The 24,027-nt window shown below is 44.1% G+C and overlaps 1 protein-coding gene across 3 annotated transcripts in view; it reads right to left on the bottom strand.

Moving 5' to 3' along the window:
* Window positions 1-779: 779 nt before the first annotated feature.
* FAM149B1 (family with sequence similarity 149 member B1) overlaps window positions 780-24,027 on the bottom strand; it is a 342,707-nt gene continuing 319,459 nt past the window's right edge. For all 3 annotated transcript variants that reach the window (XM_069240410.1, XM_069240411.1, XM_069240409.1), the window contains one exon: window positions 780-2,524. In XM_069240410.1, the coding sequence (XP_069096511.1) occupies window positions 2,451-2,524 (74 nt within the window). In that variant the 3' untranslated portion in view covers window positions 780-2,450. The remainder of the gene's footprint in view (window positions 2,525-24,027) is intronic.

Here is a 24,027-nt window from a genome sequence, read left to right on the forward strand (position 1 = left end):
CATGGCATCATTTAATTTCAACATGTCTCACTTTTAAATATCATGCACCCTACCTTGTGGGCTCCAATGCGCGGGAGTGACATTAATATTTAAATGGAAGGTTTTTCTATCTGCTAAAATGGTTATTTTGAAATGCTTAATCTGCAGAAATCAGGCTACATTGGCAAGCTGGAAGCCATGTTTTCCCTGTTGCACTAGTGGCTGACACAATCAGTGCTGTATTCCAAAGGCACATTTAGGTTTTCATGACATGGGTGTAGTTTCTACACTATGTATTATGATCTGAGAAGTAAATATGCTATTCAGGGACTAACTATTCTTTTAATATGTTTTAGGGGTCAGATCACATACACTTGGCACAAGATGACCGAGCCCCAGTGTGAAGAGTGTAAAAAAAAAAAAACACCAATAAAATTCAGCAAAACAATGGCAGAGACCATGTAGAAAAAGGCATTTTCTCACACTCACCACACACTGCTATATAGCCATGCCATGTGGGAGTAATTTATAAAAAAACATTTTGATTCCTGTTGGTTGACATCCCAACAGAATACTAAACTAAGTGGCATTACGTATGGGTTTGCGAATGGAAATGTTACAGGTTACTTAAGGAAAAAGGCAGCAAAAGCTTAGTTGACCATTTGGGTACTGTTTCAGCGCCAAAAATGCACTTGCTAAAAGGGGGCTCAATACCATTTAAGTGTCAGGAGACAGCACAGAGTAGGGTAATACATCGCCACTGATGCAGCAACTGAAAACAAAATGAAAAATGAAATGGATGATTTGTTTACAGATTTATTCGTATAGAAAGTCCAAAATAAATATATATTTCACAATATATTCCTGTAGTCTCAAGTTTAAGATATTAGCATCCTTGATTACTGCCAGGCATTACCTTGTTGACAAGGGAAAAGGGGTGTATCTTGCGTTTGAAAATAGTCATACACCAAATAAGTATTTATTATGTTATGATATGCTCGTTTACAGTGTATTCTAGCCCACTGTTCTTATTAACAAGAGGAAAGGGGGGGGTAATTAAATCGTATTTTAAGTGTTTGGTAGTCAAATCTAGGGATAAGGAGAGAACACAAGCATAAACATCCCGAACACCTACTGAAATATTAATTTGCTGTGCATTTGAGGAGTACTGAAAATATATATTTTTATTTTAATGAGGATCATTCAAGTATTTTTACTTCCACCTTGTTTGTGAATATTTTATCCCATCATTCACAAGTAAACATGAGAGATGCCCAGTTTATTTGATAAGACATGTTGCCATTCTGCTAGTTATAGTCCCTGAGATCAAGAGACATGTGTTGTAACAGATCATATAGTCAACATGGTTACAAATTGCGTCTAAGAGGCATAATTTATGTGATAGGACAACAACTGTCCTCGTCTTGTACACATATGGTAAACCAGCCTCTTGTAAATTAAAATTAAGCTGTCCCATCTAAGTAGTAAATTGACCTCTCTGAACTATGCCCTGATTAAATGTTAATTTGTGCTCATGTAATCAAGTGCACTTGCTAAGCATCTCCGAGCAACGTTTATGCTCATCACAGTGAGTAGTTTACGTATTTTCTTTGTTTGTTGCACGTGTTGGCAGTTCACAATTCCACCTGGATACTTTAAATTCTATTCCCCTCAAGGGGTCATCGAGGCTACAAAAAAGTCACAATGTGGACGTGTTACAGAGGGAGCATTATGTCTCTACTAAAAATGATACCTAATTGATTATACATAAAATAATGAAAAAGCAGAAAGCAATTACTAATACTTGAAAAAGAAAAGCCATTCACGTATTAGTGCTGATACTTTTCATGAACAATTTTAGTAATCAGGAATGTACTAAACGGGACTGTAATGCATCTGGGAATCAGATTTGCATAGCTTCTGTTGCAACTTCCTTTCCACCTCTACCTTCTTCTCTACAATGCCTTACCAACGCACGGTGTAGGGACGAGACATACCACAAAGGTGTGGTTATACCGATCTTTGGTTCCAGGTCCCGGCTGAGAGCAATGGTCTCATTTTAAAACGCAATTTCAGATCATAAATCATAAATGTGATTAGTGCATAGCCCATGAGGGAGGAATGAACAGTCATTTGTAAGAAATCCACAGGCTGGAAGTCAGATTTAGTAAACAACCCTTACGAATAAAACCTTCCTAACATTAAAGCAGGGCGAAATACTGTGAAGACCTACAGGCGTTCATTGCCCTTTGCCTGAGTAAAGTTTGGTTGGAGGAAATGTTAAAACATCTCCACTGAGTCTTTGGCAAACATCGGATTACCCGTGCAGGAAAATGTACAAAAGTAAGACACGGGCCAAGAAAAAATATATTTAAGAGTCCCACGGTTAAGAAGTTTGCCACTCTTCGGTGTCTTCACGTTCATTCATGTAGCTCTGCAGTGGATTACTGACTGTGTTTTCCAGTGTAATGCTAGATGCCATGTCTGCTTCTTGTGAGAGATCCACCTCGGCTTTGAGATTTTACAGACCCGTGTAACGAAGGACCTAAGAGGATTAAAGATAGAAATAAACACATTTTTAAAATAAGTGGCATAAACGAACAACATTCCCCTGACAAATGAAACTTATACCGCAAATCCTCTTGCTTCTTATTTCATTATGCCATGGTCTTCACACTCAATGGATTTTTTTTCTTATGTCTTCATTCGACAACCTGATGCCAGCAGTATAATAGCATTCTCGTATTTTTAGAACGATTTGGATTTCTACATTACTTTTCTTTCTGTAAGCATGTTTATTCAATCAGTTTATGATTTATATAAAAACAGTAAAAGGAAGTGAGTGCCTCTGTTAGGAAACATTTTAAGGACCAGTTACAGACAATGCAGGTTTTGTTCTGAATTGACACATTAATTGTATTACTTATGTAAGACCCAATATCCTATATTGGTCACTAAGCAGATCATTTAGTGTTTGGTGGGTGTAGGAGGCTAGCCTGGTTTGTAGTGGGTACCTATGGTACTTACACCTTATACCAGGTCCATTTATCCCTTATTAGTGAAATGTAGAGAGTGTCTAGAAGCCAGGCTGTCTAGAGGTAGCTGTAGGCAGGGCAGTCAAGGATGAACTAGGATACATGCAAAGCTCCTGCAATACCACTATAGTTACAAAGGTACTTATACACAATAAAAGACAAATCTCAGTTTTATCACAAATAAAGGTACTTTATTTTAGTGACACAAGACCAAAAATATCTTAGAGGCTATACTCCCTTAGAAGGTAGGTTTAAAACATAAAATATACACTAATAACCAAAATCAGGTAAGTACACAGTCATAAAATAGTGAAAATCACAATAGGTTGCAATGGGCCTAGGGGAAACACAAACCATGTACTAAAATAGTGGAATGTGAAAGTTGGTTTCCCACCTAGACAATTGTAGTGTGTAGAGGGGCGCTGGGAGTGTAAGAAAACACCAAAGGTAAGTAAAATTCCCCAACCCAGGGCCTAGGAAAGCAGGAGTAAAGCACAGCAAGTTTCCTAAAACACACTAGAAGTCGTGATAGAAGATAATGCAAGAACCAGAAGAGACTGCAAGACACCAATGATGGATTCCTGGACCTGAAGACCTGTGGAAGGAGGGGACCAAGTCCAAGAAGCACTGAAGAGTCCAGGGAGAATAGGAGCCCCTGCTAACCCGGATGAAGTTGCAAAACAGGAACCACCGGTGAAAAGACAGTCAGTATTGCAACAAAGATGACAGATACGGGTTCCTGCTTGGTGCAGAAGATCTCCCACGCTGGGCAGATGAATGCAGTCTGGTTTGCGTCGCGGGATTCCACCAACAAGCTTTGGTAAATGCAAAACTTGCGGTTTGTGTCAAATGGTGCTGTCCGGTCCCAGGAAGGACCCGGTCGACTCCACCCGGGAGCGGGAGATAGAGGGGGCTTTCACCAACTCAGAGAGCCCTCAGAAGACCAGGCAGCGTGTACAGGAGTCCCACAGTACGGGGACAAAGGAGTTGCAAATGGTGGTCATCGCTGCACTACACAAAGGGGCCCCACGCCACTGAGGAACAACTCATGGAGCTGAGCGTTGCAGGATAGAGTGCTGGGGACCTGGGCTATGCTGTGCACGAAGGATTTCTTGGAGAAGCGCACAGAAACGCTAGGAGCTGCAAAACACTCAGTGCACAGGGGTACTGTTTGGCACAGGGAGGCAAGCTCTTACCACCACCAAATTTCGAGAGCTGGACCTTTGGACAGTCAGGGTCACTTAAGATCACCACCTGTGTTCCAGGATCCACGTTCGTCATCGGGAGAGGGAACTCAGCGTACCGGTCGTCCCTGTAGAGAGGTGCCATCTGAAGCAGGGAAGTGACTCCATCACTCCATGGGAGATTCCTTCGATCCTTCTAGTGCAGAATGAAGACAGGCAGTCCTCAGAGCATGCACAACCTGGAAACTTTTACAGTTGCTGGCAGGAGATGGGGTTACAGAGTTGCAGTAGCCTTCTTGGATACTTTGTTGCTGTTGTAGTGTTCCTGGAACAGTTATGCGGTTGATCCGATGGTAGAAGGTGAAGCAGAGGTTGCAGAGGAGTCCTGCTGGAATTTTGCAAAACCGAATCTGAGGAAACACCCACAGGAGAGACCCTAAATAGCCCTCAGAGAGGGATTGGTCACCTAACCAGCTATGGACCCATCAGGACGGGTCTCTTACGTCACCTGCTGGGACTGGCCATTCACATGCTCCCAGAGTTCCCTGACCATCCCGAAAACAAGATGGCAGAACCCAGGGACACTCTGGAGGAGCTCTGGGCACCACCCCTGGGGTGGTGATGGATAGGGGAGTGACCACTCCCCTTTCCTTTGTCCAGCTTTGCACCAGAGCAGGGACCGGGGGTCCCTGAACCGGTGTAGACTGGATTATGCACAGAGGGCACCATCTGTGCCCTTCAAAGCACTTCCAGAGGCTCTGGGCGGAAACCCCCCCATGCCTGTAACAATTTTTTCCAAAGGGAGAGGGTGTAACACCCCTCTCCTAAAGGAAATGCATTTTTCTGCCTTCCTGGGATTGAGCTGCTCAAGCTCCAGGAGAGCACAAGCCTGTCTTTGAGGTGGCAGCAGCTGGGGCTACAGTGAAAACCTCAGGTCCATGGTGGAGCCCTCAGGGTGTATGGAATTACCTCCTCTTACCAGAATCAGATTGGGGGTACCATGTCTAAATCCTAGACACTTCACATGGCCATATTCGGAGTTACCATTGTGAAGCTACATACATGTGTTGACCTATAGGTAGTGCACACTTATAATGGCGTCCCCACACTCACAAAGTCCAGGATATTGGTCTTAACAACGTGGGGGCACCTCTGCTAGTGCATGGGTGCACTCACACACAGTAACTTTTCACCTAGCCATCAGGAACTGAAGGTTAGACACATATGTGACTTATAAGTTACCTGATGCAGTGAAGTGACTGTGAAATAGTGCTTGTCCTATTTCACTCAGGCTGCAGTGGCAGTCCTGAAAAAGTGTTTGTATGAGCGCCTTATGGGTGCCAAAAGAAAAGCTGCATTCCATAAAAATCTCCTGGAACCCCAATGCCCGGGGTACCTAGGTACCATATACTAGGGACTTACAAGGGGGGTCCAGAATGCCAATTAGGAGTGGAATACTGGGTTAGCAGTATGTAAGTACAAATTTGGAATCTGAGAGTCCGTAAGCACTGGAGTTCTGGTTAGCAGGACTCCAGTGACACAGTCAAGCATGCTGACAAAACAGCAAAACATACTGACATGTAGGCCACAAACTATGAGCACTGGGGTCCAGACTAGCAGGATCTCAGTGTGATAGTAAAAAAAAAAAAACACTGACACACAAGCCAAAAATATGGGTAACCATGCTAGAAAGAAGGTACTTTCTCACAGTGGAGTGGAAGCATTCCCAGATAAGCCTGGGAATTCTTCACCTCATTTACAGATGGGGGAAATACTGGGTTTCCAATGGCACAGCCTCACCTGGTTCTGTTGAGAATCTATGACAATGTGTAGAGCTTCTGGGTAAATGCACAAATACATAGGTCGGGCATTGCTACGCATATTTTTCCTGCCTGGGAATGTCCTGTGAAGCAAGGCATTCCAGAGAAGGAAACAAGAACAATTTCCCACAGGCAGAAAACTGTGCATGTGAGGAGCATTGTTTTTTTTGTATTTCAAAAACAAACTTACGCTTTGTGTATTTATGCCTATTTGGGTCTCTGCATCTGGGAGCTTAATCAGATATTGTGAAATTAAAAGCTATTTAAATTATGACCAGGAAGCCGATTTACACCCTTCTAACGATCCAACATTGTGTCAGGGAGTCCGGATCCTCGGGGTTTGCGCCTGTTCCCAATATGTCAATCAATCAAAAAAATTTATGGAGCGCGCTACTCACCCGTGAGGGTCTCAAGGTGCTGGGGGGGGGGGGGGGAGGGGGAAGAATCAAAAAAGGAGGGGGGAGAGGAATCAAAAAAGGAGGGGGGGGCAGGGAGGGTCACTGTTCGAACAGCCATGTCTTGAGGCTCTTTCTGAAGAGCAGGAGGTCTTTGGTTTTGCCAAGGTAGGTGGGGAGGGAGTTCCAGGTTTTGGGGGCGAGGTAGGAGAAGGACCTGCCTCCTGTGGTGGTGCGTTGGATGCGGGGGACTGTGGCTAGGGCGAGGTCGGCTGATCGGAGGTTGCGTGTGGGAGTGTGGAAGTTCACTCTTTCGTTGAGGTAGGTTGGGCCGGTGGTGTGGAGGGATTTATGAGTGTGGATGAGGATCTTGAATGTGATTCTCTTGTCTATGGGGATCCAGTGAAGGGATTTGACGTGGCGGGGGAGGCCAAGGACGAGGCGTGCGGCTGTGTTCTGGATTCTCTGCAGTTCGAGTTTGAGTGTGGTGCCGGCGTAGAGGGTGTTACCGTAGTCTAGTCAGCTGCTGATGAGTGCATGGGTGACTGTCTTTCTAGTCTTTGGGGGAATTCATTTGAAGGTTTTTTTTTTTTTAGAGTGCGGAGTGTGTGGAAGCAGGAGGAGGTTAGGGCATTGATTTGCTGTGTCATGGAGAGGGAGGGGTCTAGGACGATGCCGAGGTTGCGTGCGTGGTTTGCGGGGTGGGTGCGGGGCCTAGGGCGGTGGGCCACCAGGAGTCGTCCCATGTGGTTTTGTTTGGGCCAAAGATGATGATCTCAGTTTTGTTGGAGTTAAGCTTGAGGTTTTTAGTAGTCATCCAGTTGGCGGTGTCGAGGAGAGCAGTGTGTAGGTTGGTTTTGGCGGTGGTGGGGTTGCGGGTGAGGGAGAGGATGAGTTGGGTGTCATCTGCGTAGGAGAGGATAGTGATTCCGTGTGCTCGGCGGATGTTGGCTAGGGGGATCATGTAGATGTTGAAGAGTGTGGGGCCTGAGGGAGGACCCTTGGGGGACTCCGCAGATGATCTTGGAAGTGGTGGAGTGGAAAGGTGGGAGGTGGACTCTCTGGGTCCGGTCGGTGAGGGAGGAGGTGAGTCAGTCTAAGGCTTTGTGGCGAATTCCTATGCTGTGGAGGCGTGTGCGGAGTGTGTAGTGGCAGACAGTGTCAAAGGCTACGGAGAGGTCTAGGAGGATGAGTGCGACGGTCTCGCCTTTGTCGACTTTGGTCCTGATGTCGTCAGTGCATGCAATTAGGGCGGTTTCCGTGCTGTGGTTCTTGCGGAACCCAGATTGTGAGGGGTCAAGAGTGTTGTTTGCTTCGAGGAAGTGGGATAGGCGGGCGTTGACTAGTTTCTCGGCAACCTTGGCGGGGAAAGGGAGGAGGGAGATGGAGCAATAGTTGGAGAGGATCTCCGCGTCAGCTTTTTTTTTTCTTAGGAGAGTAGTGATTTCCGCGTGCTTCCAGGGGTCTGTGTGGGTGGCGGAGTCGAAAGAGGAACTGAATATGTCGCGGAGTATGGGGGCGATAGTTGGGCTGGCTTTGTTGTATATGCGATGTGGACAGGGGTCGGAGGGGGATCTGGAGTGGATGGAGTTCATGGTTTTTCGGTTTCTTCGTGTGTGGTGGGGTCCAGGTGGTGAGTGTGGTGGGGGGGGGGTCATGAGTGGGGGTTGGGTTGGGTGAGTGAGGGGTGTGTGCGGTGGGTGTGTGTGGTATGAAGCTGTTGTGGATGTCCAGGATTTTGTGGTGGAAGTGGATGGAGAGGGCATCACATAGGGGCTGTGTGTGTGAGGGGTCTATGTTGCTGGCTTTGGGTTTGGCAAGTTCGTTAATGATGGTGAAGAGTTCTTTGCTGTTTTGAGAGTTGTTGTCAAGGCGTGTCTTGTAGTGATCTCTTTTGGCAGTGCGTATGAGTTGGTGATGGGTGCGAATGACGGTTTTGAGGGTGGAGAAGTTTGTTGTGGTGGGTTCTAGTCGCCATATTTTCTCCGCTTGGCGGAATTTGCGATTTGAGTCTTGGAGTTCGGGGGTGAACCATGGGGCGCTCTTGATGTTGCGGGTGGCGATTTGTTTTCTGAGGGGGGCTAGTGTGTCTGCGCAGGTGGTGATCCATTTTGAGAGGTTGTGTGCTCCTGTGCAGGGTTCGTTGGCGTGGTGGGGGGGGGCTTGTGAGCCAGTTGGGAGTTTAGTTGTTCTGTGGGGATCTTGTCCCACATGCGATAGCGTGTTGATGGTGGTGTGTGGGGGTTTGGTGAAGGAGAAGTGGACGCAGTGGTGGTCAGTCCAGAGGAGTTCGGTGGTGTTGGTGTAGTCTATGTGTTGGCTTGATGTGAAAATTGCGTCAAGCGTGTGTCCTGCTGAGTGGGTGGGGGCGGTGAACAGTTGGTTGAGTCCGAGGTTAGTGAGGTTGTCTATGAGGGAGGTAGAGTTGTGGTCTTGTTGGTTTTCAAGTAAAAGTTGAAATCACTGAGGAGGATGTAGTCTGTGGATGTGAGGGCGTGCGAGCTGATGGTGTCAGCGATGGTGTCGCAGAAGGCGGGTGTGGTCCTGGTGGTCTGTAGATTAAAGTACCTCTGAGGGTGGAGTTGTTGTTAATGTGGACCAGGAAGTGCATGTGTTCTGTGTTGTTGATAGTGTCTTGGGAGCTGGTGGTGACTTTGATGGTGTCCCTGTGTAAGATGGCGATGCCACCCCCTTGCCTGTTGGGGCAGTCTTTGCGTTGGAGTTTGTATCCCTTGGGGGTGGCGATGGCTATGTCGGGTTCGGAGGAGGGGTTGGTCCAGGTTTCCGTGAGGAAGGCGATGTCAGGTGAGTGAGATGTTATGAGGTCCCAGAGTTCTATGGCATGTTTGTGAAGGGAGCGGGTGTTGAGGAGCAAGCATTTGAGGTGGTTGTGGTGGGCGGTATTGGTGTGGTGCATGAGGGTGTTGTTGCGGGGTGTGTTCTGGTTGTGGGCTGGTGTGCGGCGGGGTTGGTTGGTGGGGGTGGGGGCAGAGCAGGTGAGTATTGCGTTGGGGGTGTTGTGTTTGTTTAAAGGGGGTTGCTATGGTTGGTGTGTGGTGTGAGGGATGTGGAGCAGGAGAAATCACAGATCTGGCAGGTGAAGGGGCCACGCGTGTGTGTGGGGCTGGAAGGGGTGTATGTGGGGCGGGGGCCTGGGTAGAGTGAGCGGAGGGTGAGGGGGGAGTAGGTTTGTCTGAGAGGGCCAGGGGGACTGGCGCTGGGCGTGGTCTTGCCGCGGACAGGCGCAGATGGGCTTTCCTTCGGTGCGCCCGCTGAGCGGCCACGCCGCAGCTGCCATAAAAAGGAGGGGAGGGTGGGAGTGGCAGATGGGAGGGGGGAGGCTGGTCGAATGGGAAGGCTGGGGGAGTGGGGCCACAGGGGAGGCAGCGGCAGGGATTTAAAGAAACAGGGAAAGAGACGTTGAGGGGGAGGGGCCACAGGGGAGGCAGCGGTGGGGATTTAAAGAAACAGAGAAAGAGACGGTGAGGAGGAGGGGAGGTGGGAGGGGCCGCAGGGGAGGCAGCGGCGGGGATTTAAAGAAACAGAGAAAGAGACGGTGAGGAAGAGGGGGGAGGCAGGAGGGGCCAAAGGGGAGGCAGCGATTTAAAAAAAAAATAACAGAGAAAGAGACGCTGAGGAGGTGGCACGGGCGGCGGAGCGGGGAGTGACCTGCCTGCAGGAGCAGGGTCAAGGGTTGTCCACCTCTTGGCAGCTCCAAATTCTACTAGCCATTATAGCACAGAGTTAAAGAATGGCCAAGTGGGGGAAGGGGTTTTAGGTTGGGAACAGCGGGGAAGGAGACCTGTGGAAGTAAAAGTTAAGAACACAATAATCAGATTATGCACATTGACTTTCATAAGCTTTTAGCTATGTACTGATAACATGAATGATCAAGAGCCTTCCTATATCATAACCTTATTAGCTGAGTACCTGGAAAAGAAATAAGGATTATACAAGCTTTCATATGAGCGTTTCTTTAAAATGCAATCTGATGCTCTGAACCTTGAACTGACTCAAGTTATTTCTTTGAATAGAAACTACTTAATAACAGTGATCCATAAACATATTAGTTTTCAGGAATAAACTGCAATAGGCTCATGAATGATACTGCAAATGCACACTATAACAGTAATCAATGAACACATTGGTTTTTAGGAATAAACTATGATTAGCTCATGAATGATACTGTAAGGACACATTATATCTAGACTTTCAAGATTCCATTGCTTAGGAATTATTATACACTTTAAATATCAAAACTGTGCATCAAGATTTCAATGTCTAGAATGATCGCGCTTTCTGGCAATCTGAAACACAAGGGTTAATTGCCAAGAATGACTCATGCACTCTGCCATTGATTCAACCATCAGGACTTAAATGTCCAAATACGATCGTGCACTCTGCCGATCTGAGTTGCAAGTTTTAACTGCCAAGAATGAATCGCGCACACTGCTGTCAATTCGATCATCAAAGTTCAAATGTCCAAACATGATCGCACACACTGCCGATCTGAACTACGAGCGTTAAATGCCAAGAATGAATCGTGCACACTGCTGCCGATTCAACCATCAAGGTTTAAATGCCAGGATATGATCATGCACACTGCCGACCTGAACTACAAGCATTAAATGCCAAGAATGAATCGCGCACACTGTTGCCGATTCAACCATCAAGGTTTAAATGCCAAGATACGATCGTGCACACTCCCGATCTGAACTGCAAGAGTTAAATGGCAAGAATCAATCATGCACTCTGTTGCCGATTCAACCATCAAGGTTTAAATGCCAAGATATGATTGCGCACACTGCCGATCCGAACTGCAAGAGTTAAATGCCAAGAATGAATTGTGCACTCTGTTGCCGATTCAACCATCAAGGTTTAAATGCCAAGATACGATCGCGCAAACTGCTGATCCGAACTGCAAGAGTTAAATGCCAAGAAAACCATTGCACACGCGATGTAACCAAAAGGCTCAAAACTCAAGTATTTCTGAAAACGGAGTCGGGGGCCTAACCCGACCTCTGCCTTACCGCCCTGTTTGAAGATCACCAAGGAAAAGAAGACAGGGCCTGGAAATCCTAGGTAGGCCTTCGGAACAGGAGCTTAGGAAAATGCTGCTGCTCTGCACCGGGACCTCTGAATAGTGAGCACGTGGAGCTGGGCTGGGTCCCTTAAATAGACCTAGGCCATGCCCACGTGCCACACCCAGCCAGGCTGCAGGAAGAGATTCTAGAAAGGCTTAGAATAGGGACCACACCCTAAAATACTGCAGCAAAGCCCTGAAAATGAGCAATACATTGCAAACAGCATTAATGATGTTTCAATATGAATCTCTGCAATGCAAAAGGTTAACATACTGCATTAACACATAATGCATGAATTATTCAATTTCATCAGAGTTGGTTTATTGCATTACGTCGCCCGTAGAGCATGCACTGTCCTGATGTTGACACATTGATCCTAGAGCCACAGTTCTCTGCAAGATGTCATTGGGTTTTGCTCCTAAAGCCTGCCGTGTCTCCTGGATAGTCTTGATTAGATCCAGATACCTCGAATCTCCTCTGGATCTCAGATCAAAGATCCAGAAGTATGAGTTTCCTTGAGATGCACTGGGAGGCATAACTAATCCATAGTGTCTGAGCCTTTCTAAATGTACCAGAGGCCATCACCTCTTCCTCCTCACTAAGCCCACTAAACACTTTAAGCCTAGTTCCTTTGAAAATGCCTAGGTCTTCATTGTTAGTTATATCGCTGAAGTCCTCTAGGCTTATGACTGGTCTAGAGTTTATGTTACTGCTCCCTGTGGGCACCAGGACTTCTAAGGAGACACTAGATAAAGGTCTATTTATATCAGTTTCTTCTGAGTGCTTCCTGCTGGTGTTATGTTCCATTCCCACAACCTGCATCCCCATCAGACTCAGTGGTGTGCCAACCCAAGGTATCATCATAAGTCGCTAACCCCTTATGTACTATTATTTTGAAGTACAAGTTTAGAGAGGTGAAGAGCTTAGAGGCAACCAAGGTTGCTGGTATTCTGCAATTACTTTTCTCCCTCGCTTTCCCAGCACCTCTCATGTACGAACCCTTGGAGGCAATAGACTTATGGGCTGTACTTGCCACATGATTCTAGTAGGAGAACCAGTGAGTTTTCCCACTTGTTCATATTCTTCCTGGGTAATTAAAGCCATACCACTAGTTACAAATTTCTGGCTGAAACCCCAGCCTTTTCGATCATGTCAGAGAACAGCCTCAGGGGCGTATCTATATTGCACTCCTTTTCCCGTCAACTCTCGGGAAGCATTTTTAGGGTCGAACCTGTGAATGCATGCGCAACACTGCTGTGTTCAGTAAAGGGCTTGGAGCACACCTGTCACTCACCATTTGCTGGTTTGTGTGGCACTCTTCTTTGCAGCTTCGTAATTCGTCAAGGCACGCCTGGCATAATTCCTGTTCCTCTGTGTGGAGCAGGGATCAACCACTAATTAATTTCAACTTAATTATTGCTTGTCCACGGCTTCCAAAATGATCTAGGTACTATTTTGTTCATTTTCACTTACAGTACTCTGCAAATGGAAGGCTTGTGACTGGCAAAAACGGGCCCAGCATGTCAAACAAAATTACAAAGATTTATTGTTTAAAGCTAACTTTCTTTTATTTTCTTAAGTCGTTTTTTCTCCGTTTTCACTCAAGATTTATTTTGTTTTTGCTCGTTGGAGCTGTTGTCAAAAGATGACAATTAACCTTTTGAAATATGCGAGACCTACTACATTGCAAATTCTTCTTTATTTTTGAGCCAGGTGCTGGTTCCATCAACACAGGAGATTAGTGAAGAGAAACACCACCTACCTGAACAGTGAGCTTCCTAACCACAGGATCACTGGGGACAGCTTTGCTCTCTCTGTGGATTGCTCCTGAACGGCCTAAGTAAGCCCTTGGAACACCGAAATTATCCTCCTCCTCATTACCTTTCAGTGCCTCTGCCAGTAGGAACGGCCAGCATGACCTGCGCAAGGACGTTCCTCCTTTCAGCAAACCTGAGAGGCATCGCTGCTCCCGGTCTACTGATGTGGATGCTTTGAGCAGCAGGTGGAGGTAGGTGTCTGCATTCAGCTAACCACACGTGAAAAGAAGCTCAAATAAGGCCTAAAGAAAAATTCACTGTAGAAATAGCGGTGGGGGTTGGGATGCTCCAGGTCATTCAAAAGTATGCATTGCAGATGTAGTCCTCCCAGCGACGATGGCCCTCTGCCACCTACTAGTCTGCCACCATGTTCCCCCTGTTCTTCAGTAAGAAACATAATCACTATTCAAGAAAATGCTTCTTTCTGGAAGACCAGACCCTAATTGACAAAATAAGTGAACTTAGCTACATTCTAACACATTGCTCTGATCACTCGGATGTTTGTTAATATTACAGTACCCAGACATAAGGTCTAACTCTAGATGGACGGTAAATCAGATTCTTCTCCTAGATTCATCCGTAGTACGTGAGTTGGCAGAAGAGACTATACAATATTTTAAGGATAATATTGAGACCGCCAACTTGAGTATAGTGGGGGATGCCCATTAAGCCTGTTTCCGGAGGGTTTGTGCAAGCTGGGGAAGTCAAACATAAAATGGTACGAGAAGGTAGGAAGTTGGAGAAAACTTGAGAGAGATCTAGGGGACTCAACCTCGAAGGACAGGCAGGAGACAACTGCAGAAATTTGTAGAGCAGCAGACTGCCTTTAAGCAGCTGGTGGAAAGAAGAAGCGTGGAAAGGTTGCAGCAGAATATATTGAAACCTTTTGAATACAAAGAGAAAAGTAGCCAATTATTAAGTTGGAAATCGATGACTGATAGAGGAATGCCATCAGGGAATTAATTATTGATGATAAAAGGTAATAGAACCTATAATTTTGATGAGAATGAGATACATCGTCTCGACTTATTCAAATCATTATACACAGAAACATTAGAAGTTGGTTGGATGATCAACAGCTTCTGAGTTTCTCTAGTACTGACCAGCAAATTATGCAGGAGATTACTGTAGAAGAAATCCTCAAGCAAGAAAATAAGTCCTGCAACCAGTATCAGACTGGGACAAAAAAATAGGCCTGGGTACAAAAATAAATGTGGCCCCATTTGCAGAACAGGTAGCTGAAAAAGTGGCCACATTTGCAAATCAGGTCAGTTCTAAACTTGTAAAGGGAAGTTATATGGGTATTTTGCAAGGTATGGGAGACTGCATGCATTTGTGTCTGTGGCAGTATCAGCGAAATCAAGAGAAAAAACACAGCCCAGCCGGTCATAAAACACCCACAAACTACTGAAAAAACAGACCACACAGCGGGATCCATGAGACCAGCCCATCAGGCACTGCCTGGCTGCCCTACAGGCTAGTCCGACCCTGCCAGCAACAGGAAGGCAACTGGTCCAGATACCCTCCTGTTGAGTTTTATAAGGCATTATGAGATACCACAGTACTGATATGGAAAGACCTGTTTAATTAAATATACTTGAACAAGATATTGATCCAAAAGTCATAAAATAAGGGTACCGTTTAACTGATTTGAAAAATAAAATCAGGTGGCAGAATCCTACAGACCAATCTCACTGTTGAATTATGATTATACAATATATGCAGGTGTTATCTCAGGGCAGCTTGAAAAAATAATTATACATGTCATACACGGACAAGAAAAGGTTTATCCCAGGCAGGTAACTGCACGATTTAACACGTTTTAATATCCTCTAAAGATATAACCATCACAAATTCGAATCCAGCTGCAATAATATGTACCGATGTGGCCAAGGTTTTCGATAGAACAAACTGGGCCGATCTGTGGAAGGCAAGATCTGCTTTTGGCCTGCCGGCACAAAATTTATAGATAGAATAAAACAGTTATACAAAGCTCTATCTGCCTAGGTATTGATTAATGGGAACCTTACCAGTAAAATAAAATCACTAGAGGAACTCGCCCCTCTCTCCCCTTCTTTTCTTTTTGATTTTTATTTTGAACCCCTGGCCCAGGATTTTAGGGACAAACGTTTAATACCCTTTGTAAATAAGAACTTTGAATATAAAATCGCTTCACATGCTGATGATGTTATATTGCATACCAGTGACCCAGCAGAACTTTACCTTGGATGGAAGAAACAGCAGATAATTTTCAGGAATTCTCTGTTTATATGACTAACAAATCTAATGATTGAGATAATGACATGGCATTTAATGGATAAAAGGTTACGCACATAGTCCAAGATCAGATATCGGGCACAGATGTCACACAAAATTAAGAGGAAATTCCGAAGGCTAACTTGGGCAGAATGATGAAGCAAATAAATATGCTACTGCACTGTGCTAACTTTTCTTTTTCATAGCAATTCACTATTCTTTTCAGTCCCAGGGATTCAGGAAAGATTTGAGACTTTCGACAGCATTTGCCCCTATTTGGAACTCCCAAGGGACCTCTGTGCTTTTGAATGCTATAATGTATTATTACTGACAGTGGCTTTAAAATTGTGAGGACAACTACGAGAAAGCCTGGAACTTATTTCATATGAGAATTTAAGGTTTAAGTACTTCTAATTAGCAACATGGTGGCTTGCCCCAAACCAGGAGTCTCAAGGAACTTTAGGAGTATGAAGAGAGAGTGCAGGACCCAAAGCTATAAATTAAAGAGATATCAATTTGCTAGTGGGACCTAGTATATGCGGGCGACAAAAATAAGAAGATTTTCTGAGGACCCCTGGGAAGGATACTTGTCAACCCCTGTGCGGCAGCGCTTATGTCAAGTATTTTTGTGAATCTTCTTAGTGCAATATGAAATCTGCCACCTCAAACAAAAATAATTTCTACACTGTACTCAGGATCTACTTGACATAGGAAAAGTTGACACAATTTGTTAAAGAGGATTCACTCAGATGTAGAAGGTGTGGAGAGAATAGTGCCAGCGATGTTCACATGCATGTACGCTGCCCAGTGTTAAAAAACATACTGGAATAAAAGAAGTGTTATCATATCAGAAATGCTGCCACAGAAAATTAAGGTAAGCTTTTACCTGATTTTTCAGCACTGACACGCAGCTTAATGCATGCATCCATGTAGCTCTTAACAGTCTACTATTCTGTTTGACGCTCACTGCGAAAGGGCAGATTTGTGTAAAATAGTACAATGCAGTCCCTCCTATTATTTATGAATGGCAGCTGAAAACAGTAGATAAAATATGTAAAATGGACAGGGAGGCCCACTTAAGTAGAACAAGTATTTGCAATGTAATAGGTCTCGCATTAGCGAGAGTTAGAGCTGCTGGCGTTGTAAATGATAATGACAACCTTGCATTTGGGACCTTATAAATATTTTGCCATGCAGCACATTAAACCTTTGTCAGAAATAAACTGTATTTGAGCATTCCTTCATACAACTGGCATTAGACCGCAATGGTCTGAACAGCCCTAACAGAGCACCACAGTAAAAATAGCATTTGGAGTAAACATGGTCATAAAAACATATATTCAGCCCCTAGAGGGCATAATCACATAAAAAAGAGTGATAAAGAATATTGCAGTGTAATCATATAATCAGCCCCTTGAGGGCCTAGTGTGTCCCTGCAAAGTCAACAACAGACAGTGCAGTACCACTGGTTATGGTTAATGTCCTCGTAGAGTCAACAGCAGAAGGTGCAGTACTACTAGCAGTGACTAGATATCCCTGTCAATCCAAATGAATTAGGAGTGCCTTGGAACAATAATCATTCTTCAGCCCAGACAATGCAAAGCGCAGGCCAAGCAAGACTATCAATATACTATTACAGACAAGGATCTTATAACACAAACTCCTCTCAGCTGTAAAAACAAACGTTTTAGTTATGAGAAAACTTAAATGTGCATTGAATGGTAGAAGAGTTATGATATTTGGGTCCCCTCTCACCTAGAGTGACCCACAAGATGGCCTAAACAGAAGGAACCCATTCTTCTGACTGTTTTGGTGGTGGTCCCATTGCCCTAGGACCATCATAGGCTGCGTTATGGGCACAAATGTGTTGTAAAATGAATGCCTACAAAGCATTATGGGCTTCGTTTCCTTGAATACATTTAACCTTTATCAAAAAGTGTTCATACATTAGCAGAAGGTGCAGTACCACTGGTGGTGGCTAAATGTCCCTGTAGAGCTAACTAAATTAGTACTGTCTTGGAGCAATTATCCTTTCCGGAGCACATAGTCCTGCTTGCTTTGCAAATGTGTAATGTGCTATCAGAACAGTCTTACAAGCAAGGGCCTTATAACAAACTCCTCTCAGATGAAAAAACAAAAGTTTTAACAAAGAGAGAATTTAAATACACATTAAATGGTGGGAGAGGTTACGATTTTTGGGCCCCTTCCACCTAGTGTGACCCACAAGATGACTTAAAACAGAAGGAGCACATCGTTCTGAATGTTTTGGGGTGGTCCCATTGCCCTAGGACCACCACTGGCTAAGTTATGGGCACAAATGTATTGTAAAATAAATGTCTGCAGAGCATCCTGGGGTGAGTGTCCCCGAGAGCAGTGACTATTGTAGTATTGGCTCTCCCGCTGTGCCGGGAGAGTCACTGTTGAGAATTAATTCCTTACTGCTTATGTAAACTAAGGACCAAGTGATAGGCAAACGCAGAAAACAAACTGTGCGCGTGGTCACTGACAAACACGAGAGGCAGGAAATAAAGAATAATAGGCTGGCCAAACAACAGAAAAACATTTGAGGCGTAAGTAAACTGTACCTGGCCGGTGCTCCTCAGCCAAGTTCAGGAAGTGATGTATCAGCGGCCAAACCACTTAGGAGGCACAACTACAAGAGCGACACTGCCTTCAACCTATTGGAAGTGGCAGGCAGCGGCAGGTGGGACTAAATGCTTATTCCCCTAACAACAGGTCTTCCAGACAAGGCATGTGTGCAGTCTAGGCTCGACCTAAAAACAGGGGACATATGGTCCAGTTATCTGAACTGGCGGCAAGACAATCTTGCATTAGACGTCCGATGATTAAGCCAACAGTGCTCACAAGGTTCTGGGCATAGGAATGATTCTGGTAGGGCTATTCAGCAGAAGCACACTATCATTTAATTAACGGACACATGTCTACTAGTTTAAAGCTTTGAGGCTGGATTACAGGTGGGCATACTTAGCAGCAGTATTTCTAGATTAAAACACACAAGTCTTGTAACGTACTGACTAGACTAATGGGTACAGTACAATCTGGAAATATCCAGGACTATTCATTTTGCCATGCCATCTTTTATTGGAAAAGCCAGCACAAGAAGAGCCTTTCAAGTCTGTTGTTGCCTTGTGTAGCTGGTCCAGTGGCTGAAGTAGAGTCAAGGACCAAAGCCCACAGCTTATTGTGTTGAGTCTAAGTCCATAACTGCTTATTTGCATGTGGGCTGGCAAAGGACCTAAACCCACTATCTAATATGCATGTCTGGATATTGCACATTCAGTAGGGAGCACAGGTTGGGTGAGCAGCATGCCGCTAACACCTGCTGCACATGGCAGAAGGCTGTTCTTATGGGAGTTTGGATGAAGTGCCTGGCCATATACCAGAACTTGCACCCAACCTCTGCTGTGCACAGCTGGGGCTGGCCGAAAATGAGGTTGGGCACTAGGCACATTAAACAAATCTAAAAAAATTCACAGAAAATCTTTAAGGGTAAGATATTTTACACACTTTTGACTGTGAAGATTCCTGTGAATTTGGTGACTTCCTCAGCACAGCCGGGCCTAGGGCTGTGTGCCTCCCAAGTGAACATTTTAATCAGGGCTCTCACCTTTGTGGTCTGCTCTTGACTTGGAGGGATCTGGCTGCTTTGTACAAGTGTGACCCAGTCTTGGATTATTGTGCCCTTCTTTTAAGCAGAGGACCATGTTTGAGCAATATCATTGCTGGATTCCCTCCTGGTTGACTTCTGCCTTCCTGACTGGCACATTTCCAATTCTGGTTATGTTTGAGAATCAGGGGATTAGTGGAAGCATGGGAAATCTAAAGATTCAGCAACATAAGGAAATTACCTGAAGATCAAGAAAAATCACTATTACCTTACAGGGGCAATGAAGGGCTTCAGCACAGGTGTGACCAAGAGTAAAGGGTGCAGTGTTCCCTGTATGTTACCCAAACCATGGAGGTTACCAAAGCCTGTATCTCTATCAGTTTATTCAAAGCCAGGACGGCGGCTTCCTGTGACACAGCATTGATTTTTCCTTACACTTGAGTAAGTTTTCTGTTGTGTTCAACTCGCATTCAACATGTTATTTTTACCCTTCATTTTATTGCTTGCGATTACTTCTATTTTTCCTGCTGGGCATAGGTAGAAACGAAAGGCCAATCACAGAGGAGGAAGATGAGAAACGGGCTATATCCCATATCGAGCTACATCCTTTAATAAACTGGACCTCTTCTGCCCTGCAGCTGACTATCCTTACAACCGTTCAGGGACTTGGCGCCTGTAACGGTTGGGCCCGTTCCTACATTGGTGGTCGTCCCATCTTTAACAAAAGTAATTATATAAGTAGGACCAACTACATCTTTGTGGATCACTGCTTATGAGGAGACGACGGATGGTAGGGATAGCGACCATAATGCCTTGCATCTCACTAAGAAGGATATTAGTAGGAATGGTCAGAGAGCAGGGTGTCAGTCGCTAACTAGGGTATACAGGTATCAAATAACAAACGCTCCATCAAATGGGCACCAGCAGAATGACAGCCAGACGTGATGGTCAAAATACATTGAGAGCTGAAAGCGACTATTATCCGAGCAATTGACACATTTAACACCAGTATTAGTCTCAATCCCCTGGCCACTATACATTCCAACATCTTTGCTTTCTTAAGAAATAACTTCCAGAGAAATATAAGTCCAACTCCTAATAATGCTAATTTAAGTTGTGCATGGTTCAATAAGAAACCATGCTAGGAGGAGATGGCCCACTGCCATACCCAGTACTGGGCAAAGTAAAGTTACTGAAATATTTCCATTACATACGAGTCTTTCACAAACTGGAATGTTAAATGGATGGGGGTAATATTCTTTTAACTGCTAGTTTCCCAAAAAATATTAGGACTGCCAACCAGGTTTTTAGATTCTTCTGTATAGACTGTAGTTCTAAATAAGGGTCACCTGTATGTCAGTTTTGTGGACTTAAAGTAAGCATGTGATCTAGTTCCTAGTAATATATTAGCAATAATAATCCATCTACACAATGAGGAATATGCCCAGGTGTGGTGGGGTAGCTAGGACAAATTGACAGAACGCATCACAAAAAAAAAAAAAAAAAGTGCAGCAGGGATGCGTTATTGGCCCGAGATTATTTTCTCTGTATCTAAATGATTTAATTGCGTTTTTGTATGTACGTAAACGACTCTCCAAAACTTGCAGGAAGCAAGGTCTCTGTGCTACCCTTTGCAGATGATACGCTGCTGATCTCAAAAACCCCTACAGGGTTACCATCTTAAATGAACGCTTTGTGGAGTTCTGCCCTGAGAGCGGATTGGAGGTAAACTCCAACAAAATAAAATCCATAGTCATCAATCATCATAAATTATATCAGGGGAGAATATCCATGGATAGAGTAAATCTTGAAAGGGTAGCCGATTTTGGGTATCTGAGGCAAAATTAATGGCAAACATCTTGTGTGAAGCATACTAGGAGATGTTTGAAACTTTAAACATAAAATCTGCGGCATCCTTAGAGTTTGTAAGTCAATACCAACTAGATCAGTGTCTCCCGCTCGCCATATTTATAGTTAAAAGCCTTAAGAGGTGCATTTTGTGGAGCTGAATTTGGAGGTTTTCTGCAGCCAAGTGGTCTCACCTCAAATGAAAACAAACTTTTGAGATCTTTAATTAATTTTCCCCATGGCACTCCAGTGCTCCTACTCTTTATGGACTCGAGGGTGAAAGATATATATTCAAAGGCAAATATCAGACCACAGCTACATTGGCAGAACTTCTGAAATACCCAGGAATCATTACTATGTTGCATTGTTCGAAAAGAGACCTTTTTTCTTAACAGGCAATGTAAAATCTCCTTGATTAGCAGGGTAAACTCAATGTTAACACTGCTCAGTTTAGAAGAGCACCAGAAAGATAAGATGATCTTCCAGCAACTATCAAAAGGCCAGGTAAAGGGATTACGTGGGGATCATGTGGTGGAGAAAGAAATCATTCATCCCTGAACAGGGTCCCTAATTGTAGCCTTTCTGGATTATAAAATGCACTTGTTCTTATGAACATTACTTTCATGTAATTACTCTCCAAGCGGCTAGGCGGTTATATGTAAAATTCAGATTTAGTATTTTCCAGCTCAATGGATTTTGGTTTAAATAGCAGAACTGGCACTGTCTCCCTAGTGCTTGCCCGGCTTGCAATTTGCAAACTGAAACAATGGCATATCTGCTGTTTTTTTGCACAGTTTACAAAACTCCCAGGAGGAAGAGGATAATCCTGAGGGTAACGCACCATACTCCTATCGATACTAGGAATACTGAGATCAGATACTAATGAAGCCATTGTATGCAGTCTGGCAAAGTATCTCTATAGTACCTGGTGTATGAGAAGAAATATTATTGACAGGTTGGCCGCACAAAAATGTTACAAATGGTCCAACTGGTAATGCTCCAAAGATGTGTATTATTGTATGATTAGGTTTATATCTTATATCTTTTTATCAACTGGTTTAATATTGAGCTATTCATAGGAACTGTACAAATGTTCTAACTAGACCTCCTGACTGAAATAAAGAAATCCGTCACAAATGTAACCAAATTTGCTGTTTTATCTTATATGGTTTTAATTAACCAAATTAAAGATTTATCACTGAGTGCCTGACAAAAGGACTCAACAACACATCATTAAATAACACGTATCCAAAGAAATTACACTGAATCCATAACTGATGCAATAAATAATGTCAATGGCAAGTTGCTATGTAAGGTCGCAAGTAATAACATCATGTGTGTAAAATTGTTCATTATAACAAGGATATTTCTGATGTGTATTCTTCATGAAGGAGGTTCCATTTCCAACTTCCTGAAGTGATGCACATCAGATTTCAGGATGGATTTACACCTGACTCTTAATTGAACCCTCTGTTACAGTCCGTAGTTATCCAGATCGCCGATGGACACTGCTAGTCTATAAGAATTCAACCAAGCTAGGCATCTGAATACCTCTGATGAATGCATTAGAGCCGCTCATCCGAATCTTTTGGGGGTCTGGGATAAGATCTATCTGTAGGGCCCTTTTCACACTTGTCCGGTAAACTCCACTATTTGCCAACCACATCTCCACTGCAGATATACAAATAAAAGCAAGGATATAGCAACAAATTCACTACTGCACAAATATGCATGACTCAAATATACAGGTCCTTCAGCAGGATGTCAATCCTGACTTTCAGTTGCAGTGCTTACACCAGTGGTACAATTGTGTAAAATCCTTAAGATGTGGACGTGTTCTTCCATCCATCCCATTCTTGCTCAATGGTTGTTTTAACAAGTTAAAGCAGTGGACTTCATTCAAACAAGAATTGGCAGTCACCAGGTCTGCCTTTAATGTGTTAATGCAAGCAAACAATATCTGTATGTACATATTTTAGCAGCCGTTATTACATTTTGTCAAGTTTTGTTCTTTCTTGGGAAATTAATCTGCTTGCTTTAGCCCTGTGATTTTTGCGTACTTTTACAGTGTCTACGGTCTAACGTGGAAACTTCTGCTAATCAAACACCAAACTGCACGCAAATAATTCATATACTCAGCTAATTATGCTGGAGGTCTGTTCCTAATTGTGCTTTGATTTATTCATTTGAACTTTATCAAGTATTAGGCCCCTCTTCCAAAATATTATATATTTCAATACATGTTATTGGATTTACAGTCTAATGAAGCACAAGTAGTAAAACGACTACATCAAAAGATCCCTTTTTGTCCCTTTTGTGACCAGAACTGTTTGGTGAAACTTCCGTTCACCGAAGTCTATCTCTCGGGAGCTCAAAACTCAGAGACAAATTGCAGGAATGTAGAGATCTCTGTCAATGAGCCTGTTTCAAATGGGTTTAGCTTCGAGAGACAGCACACTGACTGACTCGCTCGCTGCTTGTCCAGATAAACGTACAGTGGCTGTCCGTCTCAATCAACAGTGAAGTCTGATATGATAGCTGGAAGGTAAAACTTGAAAGCAAAATGGACTGCCTATAGCATCAGAAGCGCCTTGACTTTACAGATGTTCCATGTCACAGGAGGGTGGCATTATGAGAAACAGTCTGTGAAGGTATATTTTAAAAAGACAAGATTAGTTTTGAAAGCTCATCCGATGGCCACCGCCTATGAAGAGAGTAGATTGAAGCTTTATGAGTCAGTTTCTCTTTCGCATTGCCTGAGACACTCTTGTAATGGTCTCATACAAAGCCATGCATGCAAAACCAGGAAGATGGAAAGTGCCATCAAGCCCAGTAAAGAAGACATCAAATGGGCCATCAGATAAAAGGCAGAATATTTACAAGCCCCGTGGCACAAGGCAGTATAGCAAGTGATCTTGCTTTACTACCCTGCGTCACAGAGAAATGGCAGAAATGCACCATATTTACAAGATACAGTGTAT

Source organism: Pleurodeles waltl, chromosome 6, assembly GCF_031143425.1.
Source record: "Pleurodeles waltl isolate 20211129_DDA chromosome 6, aPleWal1.hap1.20221129, whole genome shotgun sequence".
Lineage (NCBI taxonomy): Eukaryota > Metazoa > Chordata > Amphibia > Caudata > Salamandridae > Pleurodeles > Pleurodeles waltl.